Here is a 20,010-nt window from a genome sequence, read left to right on the forward strand (position 1 = left end):
AAGCGATAAAAATAAATTATCCTAAGCTGGGGCATGCCGGGCTCTGAAGAGTGCTGCACTAGCTTTGCCAGATTGTATAAGCCTTCCTATTTTACGCTCGCTGGGGAAATTGCCTCCCCTCCTTTCTTTTCTTTTGGCTTGGTGTGTGGGTTTGCAGAACACAAGCTTTCAGAAATATGTCCTTGCTGCTGCCCTACTTAAAGGGAAAAAAGGAAATAAGAGCATATACATCATCTATGCCAAACTAAGGCACATTCCTCTTCTCTCCTCCCAATGCCAAGCAACCCCATCCCGGGCGATCCAAACCCAGCAGTAGGGCCCAGGTACTGATGCAGGCAAGGCTGGATCAAAAAACCAAGGTGAGAAGAGCAGAGAGGCGACCAGCGGAGCTTTCCGTGTGGAAACCAGCCAGAGCCGGCATATGGGAACAACGCTGCTGCGCGTGGCCTGTGCAGAGCCGCGGAGGCTTCCTTGGTGCTGCTTCCCGTGTCTGCAAGACGTCGGTCGTTTTTTCCAGAGCCTCCAATTATAAATTCCTGCCATGCCTGTAGCAGATTCCTCCCAAACTTGTCAAAACTTCTGAAAGTGCAATATTGAATCTACGTTCCTGGCTGCAATGTCAGCTTGTTAGAATAAATTGAAATGTAGAGGGGGAACTCATTACGATGTCTTTCATAACACCATTCCTTGCAGGTCCAGGGAAGCTGCGATTTTGTCAGATCGTATTATCACTGAATCTTTGCGGTTTCCGAACCCTGAAGAAATTCTTCCAAAAAGAGCAACCTACCATTCTCTCACCCCCTCGCTTTTCACAGTCTTCATCTATTTTTACTCTATACCTCCTTGAGATAAATATATGTGTGTGGGGGGTATATATTTACACACACATAGGAAAATATAGACACACTTAAAAATAACCTGATGATTTGAGAGAGACATTTAGCTTCGGCGGAGATTTCCGCCTCTCGCCCCATTATAAAAAGAACCGATTTGAGATTCTTTAAGCTTGTACGGCAGTTGTGCTGTGGCTCTCATTACTGCGGTGTGACGCGGCTGCAGAGAGCATCCTCCTACGCGGAGCGCGCTGTATTTATGAATAAAGAGCCCCGCAATGAACGGCGCAAGAGTTGTGGGAAGAGCGCACTGGTTTAGGTTTGAAATTCCTCGAGAGGGGAGGGAAAAAAAGAAAGAAAGACGGACAGACTTTTGTGCCCCGGGAAGGTTTATAGCTTGCTGTAGAGCCGCCCGGTCCGGCGCACGGCGGGGACCGGTGCTCCTGGAAGCGCTGGCGGCGCTCCGGATCCCGACGTTTCTTGTAGTGGCGCCTCTTGTGCTGAAAGCCGAGGACGGGCGGGCGAGAGCGTTAGAGCCGGGGCAGCGCTCGCGGAGCATCCCCAGCCGGCTCCACCACCGGGAAACCCGGCAGCGCCTGCACAGTGGCGGCAGCAGCGGCGACGTGCGCAGGACGCCTGCTGCCAGCCGTGTTTTGACTTTCTCTTTAGCAGCCTGCCACACACGGCGGGCTCAGCGACAAGCAACAGCCTTGTTGCATTAACAGCTCTCCGCCAAGTGCTATTACTATTATTATCTGTTTTCGCGAGTATAATAGATAATATGACTGCCCCCCTCCAAAATAACCTGGCGCGGAAAGGAAAGATTCGGGTTATTTGCAGAACGCCTCAAGCTGCGATAATATTAGACGGGGTTGTGCTCAGCCGGCATGCGCCGTCTCTCGGGGGATCTTGCTGCGTCGCACACGGCGCTCCCGCAGGAGCAGCCCCGCTCCGGGCCGCGGGAGAGCGGCGACCGAATCGGTCCGTGGCTGCAGAAAGAGGCAATAACGGGAAAAGGCAGCGCTCTGGCAAAGGGGCCCGGCCAAGGCTGTTTAAAAATACCCAGCCCCGGCCCTCACGAGTTTCTGCAGTGGGGCCGCGGGCTGGAAATCCCATGCAGCCAGAGCCCAGGAGCTCCGGCACCTTCCTGCATCTCAGCCCATCGAAACAACTTCCCAGCTCTCTCCCAAACCTCATCCCAGATCCTGGGCGCACTGTGCTCTGCTACGCTTGCAAAAATGGAGCAACGCGTGCCGCCAGCGACTTCCGTTTTGTGCTAAAGGCCCAAAGGTAGCTCTCCACCTGCCATGAGAAGGACCTTGTCCGTGTGGACCCCAGGAGCAAGAAGGCCACAAAGCTGGGCTGCTTCACCGCCGGCCCCGCGGCTGAGCGCTCGCCCAGCTCGTGCTACGGGCCGGCGTCCCCTCGGCCATCCCCGAGCCTCGGGCTGCTCTCCCGGCGGCCGCAGGAAGCCACGCGGCGCAGGAGGGTGGATTTATGTCCCTTGCCCTCAGCCCAGCCGGGGGAAGTGCGGCCAGCCAGAGGAGAAATGCCAGCCTGCACGCACTCCATCTGCCACGACTCGCACTTTAAGGAAACTAAATGCTAAAGGCACTAATTTGCCTCTCAAACGAAAACAAAAATCAAACGAACCCACACCACTTGTCTCAGTTTTCCTTCCTTGGGTGGAGACAGACGCGCAACTATTGGCATTTGTCATTTCAGTGCTTTTGTGAGTCGCCAGCATCTGAACGCGTGGCAGCCACCACAAGCCAGGGCGACGTATTTAGCCAAGGAGCAAAAGCGCTTCTCACTTTAAATGCCTTTCCCGGAGAGGCCACCTCAGGCCAGCAGGTCCAGAGGTTGCGCGCACCAAGGCCTCCTGCATCAAGGTGAGCCCAGATTTTCTGGACAAGGCCCACGACAGGAAGGGCTTGGAGGAGCAGCACCTCGCCTGCCCTCCTCAACACCTCCCCTGGCCTCGTGGCAGCTGCAAAACAGGACCCGGGGCGATAACCTGTCCTGACCATCTCCTGCCCCGTCCCTCCAGGTTCGCCCCGAGGAGCATCGGCTCCGCAGTCACGCGAAGGACGGCGAGAACCCTTATCCCACCATTTCTGCTGCTCCCACCCTTTGCCTCAAAGTCAGGGAGAAGCCCAGACCTGACACTGCCGGGTTGGGGATTTCTCGGTGTTAATTGCCGTCGGAAGCAGGGATTCAGATGAGGCTATTTTCCACGCGGCGCGCCATAAGGGTCTCGCTCGTTCTGCTTGATGGCCCCACTTGAGTCATTTCAGCAGCAGGTGGTGAAAGGCAGGGGGAAAACCGATAAAACATTTAAAGTTCCTTTAGCTTCAATTTATCTGAGCAGCATTCAAGCAGCACAATTTCCCCCGCCATCTGGGTGCTACTTTAAAAGACATTTCCTCATATCATTGCAATTTCAGAAAAATCTCGCTGCATAGCTATGGAAATGCTAGCTGCTTCCCCCTGAACTGTGCAGCGGCGCGAAGCTTTTCAAGCCTCAGCTGCAGTTTGTAAGATATTGGGTTGGCTTACGGACAATTCCCAAGAGACTTCCCCACATCCAACACCATCCCTACAGCGGTGGTGGGGAGGCCAGCTTCAGGTGCCACAGTGCGGCTAGGCAAAGACCTCCGCTTGGTTTTGTAGTGATTTCTGCTCGTTTTTATCGTTTTTTCACTTGGGTAATGGGAAGAAGGCTCCCTCGTAGAGCTCGGCCACACTTTGAACCTGCTTTCGGAAGGAGAGGAGGCTTTAGGCTATTGCACATGTGTGTGCACGTGGAGATGTGCCCATGTCTGGTATTTCCCYCTCATACTCCCAACGGAGCTACCGAAGAGCAAATTGAATAGTTATTGCGGCTCAGTCAGTGGCTTGTAGGAGTTGCCTTTAAGCTTAATCATTAATGAATGTTTAATGTCCCTGAAAGGGAAGGACGGCAGAGCAGCTCCGGTGTAAGCTGCTTTGGAGCCGTCTTGCCCCAGATGGCCCTTCGGCCCAGGCGCCCGCAATGGTTAGACCAAGAGGGACCCAAGCAGGAAAGACTCAAGAGTCCCTGCTCCGGCATGGCTTCGGGGAGGGGAGCCAGCGTTGAAGCCCGGCTCACACTGCTCATTCACTGGGAGGCTTCCAAACGCCACTGCGCRTTTCCCCTTCTCATCGGTCACCGCCGACATGCGCCCAGGACGCCCCAACACGGGAACCGCTACCAGCTACACAACCCCGCACCGTTGGCCTTGACCGGATATTTCCATATTGCCGTCGTGTTTCAGCATCTCTGCTCTCAGCAAGGGAGAGAATCACGAAGGCAGTCGCCATCCTGGATTCGTTAGGGCAGGGCCCAGACGCCTGCCGAGGAGGTGGCCGCAGCTCTCGGAGCTGCGCAGCGCGCGGAGACGGCCCCAGCACCAGCGCAGTCCCAGGCTGGATGCAGGAGGGGAAGGGAGTATCTGCTGGGATGGCTCCTTCCCTGCGGGTGCCCCACTGGGAAGGGAAAGACCAGCACTGGGGACAATCCAGTGGGTTTGCTTGTTCTTGAGGATATTAATGAAGTTTTTTTCCCATTGTGGCATCTCCAGACAAGAAGGAATGAGCTGCCGTTGCTCCAAGGGCAAAGGTGGAACAGCCTGATATTAAAACAAACTCCGGGCATAAAAGAGCAAAGCTTTCACCGTGAAACACTCCCAGACTCCAAGGAGGTCTGGTGGCACGCTGAGGTCGCCGGCTAGACTCAGGGAGGTTGGGAAAGCTYGGGATCAGGTCCAGACAAATCAGGCCTGGAGCAGCCCGAACCACGGCGTTACCACACTGTGTCCGCAGACCTTAATGGAAGGAGCCCGATCTTGAGAAAAGCCCGCTGTGTGCACTTTCGGGAAGCCGAGGGCATTTCCACTGAGACACGGACGTCCCTAAAGGTCCAAAAAGCCATCTAAGGACAGAGGATCAGCCTACCTACCTCTGGCACTAGCCTTCTGCGTAACCCCACGCACGTCGCTCCACACGGGCCTCCGTTTCCCCATGGTACAGACCGAGCGGGGTCATTTCAGCCTTTGTGAAATGCAGGCTGCATCCTCCAGGTTTGGTGTCGGCGCTATTAGAAAACAGCCAGCGAAGCCTCGATGCTCTGGTCGGTGTTGTTTGTGCTGTATTTTTCCCTGAGTTAGTCCTTGCTGGCTCGAGCCTCTCGCAGCCTGCCAGGGTGGCATTGAGATGCGGAGCATGCCTTCCCGGAGTTTGCACTGATTTTCAGAAATTGCAGCAAATCAGTGTCACAGCAAATTGGCCTCTTTTTTTGGCTCTGCCTTGATGTAAAAAGGAAAACAAATGGAGTTTTAAAATGCAGCTAATCAAGGAGTTAAAGAGAGGTTAATCCTAATGGATTAATCAGATTGCAAAGAGGGGCAGGAAGGAGGCGGCAGGCAGGAAGGAGGAGATAAGCAGCCGAGTTTGGCTGCTTTTCCCAAGGGCAACGTCAGGCTTCAGAAAGAGTTTGGGGAAGGCTTTGGCCCTCGCGCTTCCGCCCAGCCGCCTCCAGCAYGGGGCGCACACAGGTGCCATCTAGCAACAAAATGCCCCTTCAGGGCTTGGTGTTTTCCCGGGGACTACGTGCCCGTGTCCTCAGCGTGCTTGTTATCGACCGCTAAACAGGGGCAGCATCGTTCGGTTCGGCCACCTTCACCTCCAGGCCACGACTGCAGTCAGACGCCCGCGCAGGCGACGCAGGCTGGCGCACGGGGCTGCGCCTCAGGGCAGGGGCACGGTCCACCCCGGCACAGCGCTCCGGGCTCCCGCATGGCCGGACCCTGCGTTTCAGAGCGGYGTCTCGTCTCACACCAGCTTCTGCCCCGAGAGGAGCGCTGGCGCTGGGGGGAGAGGAGACTGGTCCCCGTCTCGCCCCCTCTGTTGACGGCACAAGGTTGCGTGGACGGGGACAGCCGAGCTCAGGAGCCGAGACGCAGGGTTTCAAGCGCAGCTGAGACACTCCGAGCTCGGGCTGCTGTCCCGCGCGCGGTGGGAAGGCTCTGCGTGGCCTCCAGACACACGCGCGCTGCTGAACAGCGCGAGGAAAATGCTGTATGCTCGTCTGCAGAGAGGAGCGAGCTGCAAAGCCCCCATCAGCAGGATGGCTCGAATCCTTCTCCCTTCGGCTAGCTGCCAGGAGCCGTGGCGCTCCTTGGTCCGCTGCAGAAACCGGCACCGTGCCACCGCTGCCTGCCTCAGTGGCAGAGGGGCGCTGGGTCTGCGGCTCCCCATTGGGGCTGCGGGGCTCCGAATCCAAGCATCCTCCCACCCGGTGATCCGGGACCCCGGCATCTGCCTCCCGGCACAGATGGGAATTCCTCATGGGTGGAGATCCTCTTTACAGGCRGCTAATTGGGCTTAGGCATACAAAGGACTTGAACATGATTATTAACAGCGAAAGCAAGGAGGTTTGAAGAAGGTTATTAATGATGTGCACTGCTGTATACAAAAGCATAATCATCAAAAAAAATTAGATCCACGAAGTATCTTTATCAATGCCTGGAGCTAATCATTTAAACATAACAACACTAAGACGTTTCTCCAGCACTGGCAGTAACATCCATCCCTTCTCGGGGGAAGGCAGCAGTGACGCCACCAGCCAGGAAGCCCTCGGCAGCACTGCTGCCGGCACCCGGCATAGCTTCGCCGTGCCGTGCCTGGCCCCGAGCAGCGCGGGCCGCCGCCTCCCCAGAGCTTTCGCTCGCGGGAACGTGCTTTCCTTCTCCTCCTTTCTGTTCCRGTTTTGTGTTGGTTTTCCAAGAAGAAAACCCTCCGTTTTCCTTTTTGCTGCAGGTTTCCACGAGCTGAATCTGCTCTCAGGTGCTTTCCGTGGGTAGGAGGCCGAGAGCAACCTGCGCAGAAGCAGCTCACTCGTTTCAGCATGAAGCCTGTTGCCTTGGCAGCTCGGAGCCCTTTGACGCCCTACTTGGGCGTTTGACACATTATGGTAGAAACCAAGCTTTCCCCCAGCAGGYGACGGGCCGGCCGTGAGCCTCGTTGTGACCATGGGTCAGGCCAGTGCTCCCATCCTTGCTCCCCAAGGACTTGTGCTCAAGGCAGCCCAGGTCCAGGCTGACGGCTGGGGCCAGCGCGCTGGTGCGGCTGGGCAGCAGGCAGCAAGCTCTGCCCAGAAGAGCTTTGCCCGAGAAGGAAAGCAGATGCTAGATCCAACACAAGGAAATGTCACCTCCAGTTCCAGTGAGGAGCCACAAGAGCGGGGGGGAAGAAGAGAACGTAATTGTTTCAGACATCAAAACTCTTTGTTTTTAGCATTAACTTCATTGAGAAGGACAGCGAGATTTCCCAGGCTGCCYGTAGCTGGCAGGCGAGCCAGGAGCRCCTGCCCGGGATGGGACGGGCAGGGCRGTGAGGAGGGACCCTGCAGCGCGGGTGTCCTGCGGGGCAGGCGAGGAGGGACCCGCGGCGGTGCCTGGGAACGACCAGGCCGAGCGCACCCAGCCTCCGAGGCATCTTCCTGCTGCTCCTGTTTCCGAAGGATGGGACCGGTCCCGCTGCCTACAGCATTACCGTCCCTCCTCCACTTCTGCTGTTTTGGGCAGCTCTTTTGAGACTGGAGGAGAAACGACTCCAAGCCAACATGATCGCAATGATCTCACTGCTAATTATGCACAGGAGTCACTTTGCTTCGCCTGCACATAATAAAGTGATGTGACAGACACGAACAAAACCCCAGAGCCGCTTTGCATGGTGCAAATTAAAAAGAAAGAACCACGCAAGCAGACCCAAGCGCCGCAGCCCACCACCCTCGCGAGCCGCTACGCATGCTACCTTCACCCCACGCCTGCTGCCGTCAGGGACAACCCAACCCTCTCATGTTGGGAAACTATTAAAAATCCCATCAGCTCCCCCTTACCATCGCCTTCGCTTTGCACCGCGGTGCTGAACGCAGGTGTCAGTGCTGCAGCAGGCTTCCAGCAAGGGCTCACCCGCGCTTTAAAGAGGAGCCTGGGATTAGCACTGGCCTTATTAAAAACACTCGCTCACACCTCATTTTACCTTCACGCTGGAGATGATTTAGCTTGATTTATTCCAATTAGTCTTAATTTATTGTTTTAATGAGCTCCTCTGCAGGCTTTATGTGCTTCATAACCACCCTCCTCAGCTGTTATAATGTGTTTCAAGGAGGTCTCTTAATGAAGAGAGATTTCCAAGGCCTCCTCAGATAGGAGGCTTTTTGTTGCAGTATAAAAGAAGAAAATTAAGACTAAATCTGACTTTCCTCCAGGATGGGCTCGCCGCAGAGCGGCTATTTGGGAGGCAGGAGGTTGCACTGCAGCATTTCACCCCAAGGGAAAGGTGGTCTGTAATTATCCGAGGGGTTTGCAGCTTGGTTTAATGACTGGCAAAAAAAAAAAAAAAAGAGCACATTATCAGGGCAGGGAATCCATGGCCATGAGGTGCTGCAGCGCTTGGTGGTGACCGTGGCTCCTGGAAGGGGTTGGCAGTGTCTGCTGGCACCGCTCAACACCATGGTCACCATGGGGGGACACCAGCTCCGTTACTGGCATGGCTTGTTTCAAATCACTTCCAGCCCCCTCCCAGGTTGGGTAAGAGCAGAAGTGTCCCAAACATGATACCATAACCCCCCATCCCCATTGCTCTGTCTGTGAAGAAGGGGGAGAAGAAGGGTCTCATTGCTCCAGGTGTATGCGATAAGGACTCAGGAACAGGCAGGTTTTTCCCCAAAAGAGACCAGCTACTGCAGCTGGGAGAAAGGGGGTAATCTGGTCTCCTCCTTGCCCATCTCCCTGCAGCTGTGGGCAGGGGAGGCACAGGGCTTTGGAGACTTTCTGACATGCTCCAAGGACTGGCTTGGTGGGTTTATCAACAGAGAGTTCCTGCTGAACTTCTCAGCTTCTGATGAAAAGAGAGCCAGAAACCCTGTCTGGCCAACTGCTGCGTGGCATTTCTATAACGTTGGCTTCTTCCGTTAGAGAACAAAGAGCCCGTTTTTGCTCCCGTGCCCCTAAAGGCCGTCACAGGGCAAAAGCTCCTCTCCTGAGGCATAAAACTGATGAGAGTCCCTTTGCACAGAGACAGCGAAGCAACGTCCTCCAGCAGGAAAGAAACCCTGAAGAGAAATGTGAAAAAATCCCAATGATCTCAACGTTAGAAGAGAAACACCTGGACCGTTACAGAGACACTCTCAAGGGAGAAAAAGGGGGGCGACTTGCACAGAGTGGGCCCGGGTCTCTGCGATGAATAGTCAAAACCCAGCGGGGCACCGAGGGATGCTCCGGGGGCTCTGGGAAGGGGACAGGAGGGACAGGAGGAAGTGTTATCTCAAAAAACCTGTGGGCACTGTGACTGATTAGCTGTGGAAATAAAAACCAGCTGCCAGATCAGACCCCTAGAGAGACGCAGTCACCTGGAGGAGCCCAGAGGAGTAACGGAGCTGCGGGGAGACGGGGGTTGGGAGAGGGGCGAGCTGGAAGGAGACGGAGCTGAGCTCCTGGGCGACCGTGGTGCTTGCTGGGGACTCAGGGCTGTGCAAAAGGCAGGCGAGAGGGAGCCCAGACCCCAAGCGTGGGGCGACCGCGGCACGTTCGGGTCTGCTCGACGCTGAGCTCCCAGGAGCTAGAAGCAGCYGCAGAAAGAGCGGAGAGAGCACAAAAATCCCCCGTCGACCGACAAGGGGATTTTGTGCATGATTTACCCTGCTCTCAGACTGAACGCTGCCAACCAAAATAAATCAATTGCCTCCTTGCTTCCATTTTTGGCAACAAAATCCTCTGGGATACGCAGGGAATTTATACCCCATAAGGGAGCGGCTTGCTTGCCCAGCTGGCTTGGGCTGGGGTGTCACCAGGGCTTCCTCACCGCTCCCGGGCCCCGCGCGCCCCTCTCAACCCGGCCATGCCGAGGGCTCCCTGCAGCCCGTGGGAGCCCATCCGTCCTCATAGCTTAGGACGGACTGACGCACGCCTGYCCAATCTGCGTCGCAGAGACATTTGTTCACCCTTTTCCAAAAAGCCTCCCGCAGCCGAGCCGCCGCGGCTCCCCCCGGCAAGCTATCGCCGGCTCCGGTCGCCTTGCCCTTCTCTCGCACGGTGCTTCGAGGAGTTTGCAGCAGCCGCTGCAGACCGCAGAGGCCCCAGGCCCCGCTTTCCCGCGCCGCGGCCGCCCTGCTCGGCAGCTCGAGCGCTACGTGCGCCAGGCCAGGCCCTTGCCGGGGCGGGCAGAAAGCTAGGTGGCCTTGCCCGAGCCAGGGAGCGTGGAGGAGCCGCCTCGCCTCCTTCCAGCCGCCTGGGAAAGCGCCAGCTGCTCACAGACCTGGCGTTGCAAGCTCCTATCTCAGAGACGCGGCGAGTGCGGCGAGGTTTCCGAGCCCAGCCCCGGACTCGGCTTTTCCGTCCTCCGCAAGACGCTGGYGCCGTGGCGGGAAGATACGTGCTGGCTGGCAGCAAAGTGCTTAAGGCAAACTGCCTGGTGTCCGATTGCTTAATTGCACCGGTTTCTTTCGGATTTGCTCGTCTATTTTATCAGAACTGACTTCTTAAAAAGAAAATATATATATATATATCTTTCCAAGACCTGTTCTTCTGCCCCCTCTGGGAGGGAGGGAGGGCAGAGCCACGTGCCCGGCTGCTGGCAGAGGCGCCCTGGCAGCACCAGGAGCCTTGTTCTGAAAACCAGGATTTGAAGGTCTGGTTAGGATAGTTCCTCGGGAGCAAAAGTGATTGTTTGTTTGAAGGAAGCGAATATTGATGAATCTAACCCCTCTCCAGAACAGACAGGCGTTTGGCGGAGCAGTTAGTTAGAAGAAACAGTCAAACATTAACCTCCTGGAACAGCTCAGCTCGGCTAAAGGCGACACGTCAGTGCGTTTCGCATGCCGCCCGCAAGGAAACTGCCGATAAAACACAATTCCAGGCTTTCTGCAGCGCGGGAGGCTCCGGGCTGGGAGAGGGCGGCGGGAGCAGCCCCCCCCCCCCGGGCACGCTGGGTCCCAAAACGCCGCCCCGCAGCTCGGTGCCCTCGCCCACCCCCGGCGGTGCGACCCCGCGGAAAGCCGGTTCCTCCCCAAACGGGGGGGGGGAACCCCTCCCTTGTTACAATTTTGTGCACGGCTATCTCAGGATTAAAGCAGATATTAAGCCGTAAAACATAGTACGCTATGACACCGTAAAGCGCAGTGTAATTGCTAGAAAACCGTAAAATATGAGGTAATTGGCGGAGCGGCGGCTACGGCGTCGCGTTTCGGACAGCTACCCCATGCCCCGGGCAGCGGGGCCCCAGCTGCGGCTAATGCCCTGCGTTGCGGCRCCGGGGTTTGTGGGCACAGGGTAATTTTTCAGCAGACCGGGAAAAAAAAGAAGAAATTCTTTGACGCYGTGGGGAGAAAGGGGCTGGTTGGTGCCAGGCAAACGGCGCCCGCGAGYGCCGCGGCCCGAAGGATCCCGAAAACGCGGCGCTTGAGCTGTCGCTTGTGATTTTTGCTTCGCGCCCGGGTGTAGCTGTGCCGTTTGCAGGGTGGCGCCGGGGCCGCGAGGAAGCTGCGCCCGGGCACGGGGCACCCCGCGCCGTCCTGCGCCCCGCGGCGGCCACCTGCGGCCTTAAAAACCGCTGAAAGCTAATGCGGAACGCGGGCGCTAGAGCTCCCAGGGGTCTCCCGATGACCCGGGGCGCAGGTAACGGCGCGGCCAGGGCCAGCCAGCGCCAGGGTTTGCAGCCAGCACCGGGGTTTGCAGCCTGCGCCGGTGGCCCCGGCGAGCGGTGTGGTGCAGCGGCTTTGAGGACAAACTGCCCCACTCACCCGGGGGGGGTCTGGGCGCCCCGGGCCCGCGGTGGGGAGAGCCGCCCCGCGTGGGAAACACCCGGAGGAGAGCGTTGCAGCTGCCTCGGCGATGACGTCATCACCGGGAGGATGACCTCACACCGCGCGCTGACGCAACAAGTGGAAAACAGCAGCCGTGTGCCCCAAATGCTGAGCCTTCCTCCTCCTCCTGGCCTCTGACGCCGCGGTGCTCAGCACGACGCCGAGGCGCCAGGCAGCCCAGCAGCAGGAGGAGGAGGAGGAGGAGGGGGAGGAAGCAGCTGCCGGGGACGCTGGCTCGCGGTCTGTGCAATGTGAGAGCAGCCAAACCCGGGAGGAGCAGGTTGCAGTGCCTGGCTGTCCCTGTGAAAGGGCAGGGACAACAGCCATTTCACGAGCTGTCACCCGCCCCTGTGGCCAGCCGAGGCAGGGACAGCCGGCAGGTCCGTCCCGACGGGATGAACAGGCTCCTGCTCCACCGCCCGGGACACGCCAAGCGTCGCCTTCGCGGCGGCCTCCTGCTCCATTAGAAACATGGCGCAGGACGGCGCCCCGAGACCAGTGAGCGTGCTCACGTGGACTCAGCAAGGCTCCCGCGACCGGCGTGCCGCCCTCAGTGGAGGCGTTCAGGGCTGCGCCCCGGGTCCAGCTGGGCCGGAGCAAGGGTTGAGCACGTTTCCAGAGCCCTTCAGTGCCGTCCTCCCCCCCCCCCCCCCCGCTGGCTCTCAGCCTCTCCTTCCTCCTGGGGAGCCTGTTCGCACATAACCGCGACCCCTCGGGCTCAGGAACGACAAACGCGGAGGCTAAGAACGTCAGCTCGTGTTTATTCCTCAAGTCTGTCAAATAAAAGCACAAGTTCTCTTTGGAAAAAGAAAAACGTTCAGGACACGCAGACAGTTACGTTTCTAAGGAGGCCTGGCCTGGGGGTTTGCCGGGCTGTGGAACAACGCCGTGCTCGGCAGTCTCTGCACCGGACACTCGTCTTCATGCTGGCAAGAGGCTGTTTAGAGATGTAGTTCAGAAAAAACGGAGAAGAAAAAGACACAGGATCCCACTTTAATTTAAGAGAAGAAATGGGTACTTTTTTTTTTTTGCTGTTGTTATAAATATCCCATCTTACTACCTGTCAGCAAAAAAATAATAATAATGAAGACATCTATTTTGTTCGGTCTGATATACAGATAAACTCTACTGGAGCATGTAAGACCTCTATAAAACCTTGGTGAAACTGTGGGCTTGTCGGATGGTTATTGGCAAGCGGATGTGCTGAAGGGAGAAGTCAGAGCAAGGGAGCTGTCTGCCCTGGCTCGAGCACGGCCCCGCTGGGCAGGAGCCAGCAGCAGAGCCCGGGAGCCGTTTGCCAGTGTTTTTCAGCCATTGCCTGCGTCTTGTGAAAGCAAATTCCTCACCCTGTGTGCTGGGTCACATCAGAAAAATAAGCGACGCACGCTGGCACGGGCAGCGTTGCCCCGTGGTTCAGGCACCAGGGAAGACACTGCTCCCGGCTCTGCCTGGAACTGGCTGTGTCCCGCGTTTCTCCGCCTGCTCGTCCCCGGGGATTGCGAGCGCTGGGGCGCCGCGTCCCCCCCGCAGAGCCCTGCACCGTCCCCCGGGGTTCGAGCAGGGCGCGGGCCTGCCGGGGAAGCTACCCCATGCCCAGCAGACGCTTTTGTCCTGCTAATGCAACCACAGCTGGAATCGGAGAGAAATCTTTGCGGGGAGGGAGAGGGGAGAGGAAAAACCCGGGGGAGGGAAGGAGAGTGGGGACGGGTGCCTCAAGCGCAGGTCGCTTCCTGGCTGTCAATGGGGATCTCGCTGCCGCAGCTGCCGTCTCCGTACTGCTGGTAGGGGGGGATCTGGGGCGCTTCGATTATCAGCAGCCCCTCTGGAGATAAGGAGGCGAAGACTGTGGTGGGATCCACCTCGTAGGGGAGCCTGGAAAGGGGAATAGAGAGACGAGACGGTTTAGCACCCAGTGGGCTGCCCAGCCGGGCTTTCCCCCTCGCAGCCTCCTTCTCCATCGGTATCACCACCGTTTCCCTGCCTCCTGGGAGCTCGGGAAGCGAGCCCTGCTCCTGCTTGCAAACAGCTCTGGGAAGCCCAGGCAGGAGGGCATCTCTGAGATGTGGAAAACTGGTAATGCCGAATTAGCAGCGCTCCAGCAGACTCGAGCCCCCGCCTGCCCGCCCGGTAGCTGCGCAGAGCTCGTCCCAGCCCTGCGTTATTATTGGTACGACTGGGATTGCTCTGGGGATATTTAAAGCAGTCGCTTGGCCTGTCTCGCCGCCGCTGGGCTCTGTTTAATCTCCTCCACAGATATGTTTGCCTGGATGTCACTCACAGCTTGTGCCGCTTGAGCGTCTGCAACGCATGAGTAAATCGCCTTTATGTTACAGCCTGCGTCACGGCAAAAGCCTTGCCCGTAAAAGGCGCCTCAGCGGCTGCTTCCTAAGGAGCTGCTGGCTGCGAGGGAGGGAGGGAGGCAGGGAGGCAGCGCCCGCGGGGCTGGCGGCCCGAGGCAGGGCCTGGGTCCTGGCCCCAGGAAACGGGGCTTTCCCCGGAGGCTGAGTCTGAGGGATGGGGGGATGCAGAGGGGTTGTTTGGGGTGGAAAAGCTAATGCTGAAGTGCTGGCAGCCTCCCGTGTCAGCTGGAGGGCTTGGGTCTGGTGTTGCTGCTTCTTCCAGTTAGCCCCGCGAGCCCAGCGTCAGCCTCCTGCGGCGGGGCACTATCCCACGCACACCGCCACGCGCAGGCGTGAGCGCGCGGCTCAGGGCTCGCCCAGCGAGGGACGCGCCGCAGCGCTTTCCTGCCGCGGGACTCTCATTTCCTCTCCATGCCTTGCCATTGTCTTTACAAAATGAGCCTTTTTTGTGAGTCAAAGAGATAGCAATCTAACTGGCATCATTCATATATATATCTATATATATCTATATAGATATATTTATATATACATAGACAGAGAAGTAGATATACATACATATATATGTTATATATATATATATTATATAATATATATATGTATGTATTTTGGGTCTGAAGATGATTTCAGCCCATCGCATCCTGCTAAACCTGGAGGATGTGCTGGCATTTGAGAGCAGCGCCCTACATCCCTGTTCTGCTTCCCCTCATCCTGGCTGACTGCAAAATGCAGCCTGAGTCATGAAGGAGGCCAAATAAACATGCAGGAAAAGATCTCCTGCTTTGCCTTCATCGGGAAATCACTCTATACAGCCTGAGCTAGGAACGTATTTGCCCCCAATTATGGGTCTTCATTGGCAGCAGCCATGAGCACCACAGGAAATATATCGGTCGAGGCCTTTGGCGGCATGGCGGGAGCCCCCACCGCATGCACCCGGTGCCTCGTCGGGCCTCGCTCAGCTTTGACTTACCTGGTACCGCGAGGGATATTCGCAGCACAAGCTGCAACCTGCACGTCAGCCCCTGCCGACACAAAAAACTAAGCCCAGATGCCTGCGAATGAGGCTAAGAAGGAGCCCTCAGACTGCAGCTGGGAGGGGAGGAGACGCCCTGTGACTTGCAGTGCTCAGTGTCTGCACTTCACTGCTTCTACAGGCAACTTTCCCCGTGGTTTTTAAGCATTTACTACGCCGGGGAGGCAGACTGCTTGTTTTGCAGACTGGGGAAGAGAGGCAAGAGAAGTTAAATAGCAAGTCAATTCAGCGGTGGAGCAGGAAATAGATTCCAGCTCCCCTGACTCCCAAACATAACCTAAATTTCACTTCCAGGCAGCTCTTCACAGCCCACAGGAGAGAAGCTCTGGCCCAGCTCAGCCCACTGCTGTCAACAGCATTTGAGCACAGTCTCTGACTTTACTAGACTGCGGGGAACGGGAGGGATTTGATAGCTAGCCAGAGAGCATTTCATGCTCCCGGCGGGGGAGGAGACTTGCCAGCTCTCCTAAATCCGGGTCGGCACCAGAGCCATTTCCCACCGCAGGAAGCCACGGTGGTGCAGCGTCTGTGATACGTACTGGATTTTCTTCGTGAAGTTCTTGGAGACGATTCCTCCTTCCACCTGCTGCTCTTCATGTTTACCTGCAGGGAAGGGGAACATTCAATGTCAGCATCTCATGGGGCTAGTTTTTCCCAATAAGTTGTTTTCCCTTTCCAAGTGGAAAATCTTCCCTCCCTCGCTGACTCAGGGAATTTCTCCCAGGACCCGCCAGCAGGAGCCCTTCCGGAAGAGGAAAACTCTCAGAAAAACGTTGCCAAAGGCCCCCCAAATCGTTAAGGCTTAAGTCTAGCAGCCGACAGGCACCGTGGGAAGAAGCAGCTCCCTAACTCGGGGCGAAGGAGCCTTTCCCCCCGCTGTTCGACATTCCCCAGTGTCCGAGGCTGCTTCCTGGCTGACACCCCTGCGACGGGGCTTGCTCCCCCGGATCCTCCCAAAGGGGGTTCTCAGCTGAAATATTACAGCTCCTCAGATGCTGCAAGCTGGGCCGGGAGCGGCAGGATCCTTCCCCACCGTGACATGGAGAAAAGGCTCTGGCGGACGGTCCCTGCGGGGAAAACTGCCAGCGCTGCTCCCGCACGAGCGCAGCGGAGGGCCTGCAAGAATGCCGAGTACCGCAAATCCTGAATTTGAAAGTGGGAAGAATCAAAACAAATAAATGATCATAAAATCCCTGTCTTGGGGAAAAAAAAGGGAAAGAGAAATTAAGGCAGTTTCAGGCAGCACCAAGCACCCGCCTCTCCCAGAGGTGTGCAGGCCCAGGAGGAGGAGGAGGGGGAGGTGGGGGAGGGAGCCAGGCTGCTCGGAGAATTCGGCACCAGTTGGAGCAAGTGCCCAGCCTCCACGGTGGGCGGGAGGGTCAGGACACCGCGCAGGGGGACGTGGCTCCTGCAAAGCCGCTTCGGCCACTGTTTTGGGAAACAAGCCCAGCTGTATCCCTGCGCGATGCCAGCGACCGAGCCGCCGCGGGCCGGAGTTAGGAACAGAGCCGCCTTCCTTGGCAGGCGGCAGCGATGTTTCCGGAGCGTGAGTCACCTGTTGCCCGAATTGCTGCCCCTGAGAGCAGCACCAGGGTGGCAGCCGCGAGGCTGGTGGTGACGCAGCGGCGGGGAGGCTGAGGCGGCCTGGCCCCGGGAGGCAGCGTCCCCTCCCTGGTGACCCTCCTTTGGGCCTGGGGGGCTGTGCCGGAGGCCAGGGCTGCTGCTGGCCCGGGGTCGGCACAGATGCATTTGCTTTCTGGCCGGAGTTAATCAGCACAGTGCACACACCTGATCCCACCGGCCTGATTTAAACCCGTGACTCAGATGGTGGCTCAGACCCCAGAAACCACGAGATCAGCTTCAGAAACCACATCAGTGTTATAAAACACCGGTTCTTTCCTTGTTTTCCCAGGCCCTGGCAGCGGGGGGTTGTTTTACCTGCTGATCGCCTTTATATCCAATAAAAGCCTGGGGTCTGGCTTAATCACCCGCTGCCAAAAGTTGCGCCTTAAGAAAAAAACCCTGGCCACGATAGCATCTTTGGATGGCTCGGTGCCCCTGCCTGCGGTGCTGGGTGCTGCCTGCACCCGGGGCATGCGCTGTCCCGCGCAGGGCGGGTGCCGGGAGCAGCTCGGAGGTTAAAACACCCTTGCAGCTCGCCAGGCCTCTCTGCGCGGCCTGGGCGTCTCTGCAAACCCACGGGAAAGCCCACAGGATCAGTCCCTGGGTTCACCCCTGACTGCCGCCTCCCCATCCGGCAGCCCTACGAACCCCAAATAAATCCCTGGGGCTGCACCGGTGTCCCCTCACCGCCCCTGTGCCCCCACCCCGGCTCCCATGCTGCCGCGAGCTCCTGCCTGCTGTGCAATTTCCCGGGAACCCATTAATTTTAAGGCTGCCTTAACTGCTGGGGAATCCCAATTGAATTGTATGGAAGCGCTGAGGCTTTCTCGTCGCGAGGCTGCGGATTCGCCCTGCCTCCGGCGCTGCTGCAGGGCCGCGGGGCGAAAGCCTGTGCGGATGTGCCGCAAAGCGGCTCCCCCCAGTCTCTGGCCTTTCCCGCGGCTCTTCGCGCTCTGCCACCCTCGCCCTCCGCTTCCCCCATTTATTTGCCGTGTCCATCACCCCGGTGGCTCTCCCACACAGCCGTATCTTCGCTTTCCTCCCGGCGCCGTCATTTCTGGCAGGCTTTAAAAAAACCTCCTGTTTAACCCCTTCGCTCCCTGCCTGCCTCCCAGGTTCCTGCGGCCCACGCGCCCCCTTTCCTCCGTGCTGGGACCCCGCATGCCGGCGGCTGGCGGACGCCCCAGCACCTCGCACAGCCGCTCGACCCCTTTAAAGGGAATTTCCCTCCGGATACCGAGGCTTGGTAATGCGCTATAATTAACAGCAGCGAACTCGGGGCCCCTCTCAGCAGCGCCGGCGGCCGGGCGCATTGCCGGCAGGGCCCCGCCGCCTGCAAGGGCAGGAATCGGGGCGCTTCGCTCCGAGGAGCCTTTTCAGTGCCGAAGCGAAGCGACGTCGGCCGGGGCAGGTCCRACGAGCGGCACTCGGCCCCGGCAGCCATGCCGGCATCGAGGCAGCCAGCACCGGCGGGACTTTCGGCAAAAAAATAAAGCTGATTTTTGCACTTCGCAGCGGATTCTCGAGCTGCAGAGCACGGCTGGGGCAGGATTTAGATTTTTTTTTTTTTTAAATTATCCCTCCTCCTCCTCCTCCTCCTCCTCCCCAGCCCCCCGGCCGCCGCTCACCGGACACCTCCACGTAGCCGTCCTTGGTTTTGACCGTCAGCTCCTCGGGCTTGAAGCTGTGCACGTTGACGCACACCTTCCAGGGCTCGCGGGAGAAGGGCGCCGGGCTGCGGCTCTCGGGGTAGCCCCCGAAGCAGGCGCCGTAGCCGGGCGCCATGCCCGAGGCGCGGGCCACGCCGGCGCGCAGYGGGCCCGGCCAGGTGGTGGTGAGCCGGGGCCGGGCCCAGTCGGGCCAGTCCGCGGTGAGGTCGCCGGAGAAGGGCGACATGCCGAAATCGTCGTCCAGGAGGCGCGAGGTCAAGCCGGGCTCCCTGAAGGGGTCGCGGACGCTGCGCCGGCCGGGGTAGTGGCACGAGAAGGGCAGCTGGCTGTCGGCCATGGCTGCCTGCGCGGTGGCGGTGGCGGCGGCGATGGCGAGGCGAAGGGAAGGGCCGTGAGCGTGGCCGGCGCGCGCCGCTGCACCCTCAGCGCTCGCCTCCCTGCTCCTGGCCGCAAACTTCCCAAGGGAGCGGCAGAGGCATCCACTCCGCGCCGGGCGTGTGGGGAGGGGTCCGGCTCCGAGGCGGCGGCGGCGGCAGCAGCAGGATCCTCCCTCTCTCCGGAAGGACGAGATGAATAATTAAAAAAAAAAACAACAACTAAGATCGATGCGGGGCTGAAGCAGCTGAGGCTTTAAAAGCGCAGGGAGGCAGGAGGGAATTCGCCGGGCGGCAGGGAGGAAAACGCTTCCTGTCTGGCTTCAGTCCCAGGGATCRGGGAGAGGAAGGTAAAACTTCTCAGTGCGCAGAGGAGAAAAAGATACCACCAAAGATAATTCCCAAGATGAAAAAGCCGATTTTGCCCCGTCTCTCTCGCTCACTCCCCTGCGCTTACGGTGCGGCTTTCCCTACAGCTTCCCGGCGGGAGCCTCAATAAATGCTCCCGCGCAGAGCCGAGAACCTTCTCTGCCCTTCCAGCTGGCGGGGCCAGCGCTATTTATATGTATTTTGGTGGCGGGGGGAGGTGGGGGGCGTTTTGCAATCCCTGCCCTGTCAGCCGAGTATTTTGGAGCGGATGAAACAGCCAGGGAGAATCCGGGCCGCGGCAGCTGACGGCTCCCGCTGGCCCCGGACCCCGGCACGGCGCTGYGGCAGCTGCCCCCTGGCTTGCTAAAAATAGCCCCCCGGGCACCGGGGCGGCTGCTTGTGCCCCGCTGTCACCCTTTAAAAATACCGCTGGCGGCGGGGCCGGCCCTCGCTGTGAGGCCACGCGTCCTGGGGCGGTTTAGCCGCGCGCTGCGTGGTGGGAGACGTGCCACCGCCGGCCGCCCCCCGCCATGGGGAGCGGGGCCGTGCACGGGGGGGACGTGACTTAAATCTGGGGGGGGGACCGCCACGTGCCGGATGAGGCCGTGTGGTGCCGGTGGCACTGCTGTTTCCAGGGGCTCGTGTGGTGCCACCATCCCCTCACGATGGTGGCGCCATTCCCTCAACACGACGGCGCCAGTCCCTCATGGTGCCACCATCCTCTCATGGCAACAGTGCCATTCCCTCATGCTGCTGCCATCCCCTCACGCCGCCGCCATCCCCTTGTGAGGGCAGTGCCATCCCCTCACAGCACCGCCATTCCCTCATGCTGCCGCCATCCCCTCACGATGGCGCCACCGTCCCCT

The 20,010-nt window shown here is 58.6% G+C and overlaps 1 protein-coding gene across 1 annotated transcript; it reads right to left on the reverse strand.

The window, feature by feature from the left end:
• Window positions 1-13,398: 13,398 nt before the first annotated feature.
• Window positions 13,399-18,738, reverse strand: HSPB8 (heat shock protein family B (small) member 8). Its single transcript, XM_026075212.1, has 3 exons — window positions 18,360-18,738; window positions 15,648-15,711; window positions 13,399-13,590 (listed from the first exon to the last, which is right to left on the reverse strand). The coding sequence occupies exons 1-3, from the start codon at window positions 18,736-18,738 to the stop codon at window positions 13,431-13,433; spliced, it is 603 nt and encodes a 200-aa protein (XP_025930997.1). The 3' UTR covers window positions 13,399-13,430.
• Window positions 18,739-20,010: the final 1,272 nt, after the last annotated feature.

This window comes from Apteryx rowi, unplaced genomic scaffold (assembly GCF_003343035.1).
Source record: "Apteryx rowi isolate R43461 unplaced genomic scaffold, aptRow1 scaffold_40, whole genome shotgun sequence".
Classification (NCBI taxonomy): domain Eukaryota; kingdom Metazoa; phylum Chordata; class Aves; order Apterygiformes; family Apterygidae; genus Apteryx; species Apteryx rowi.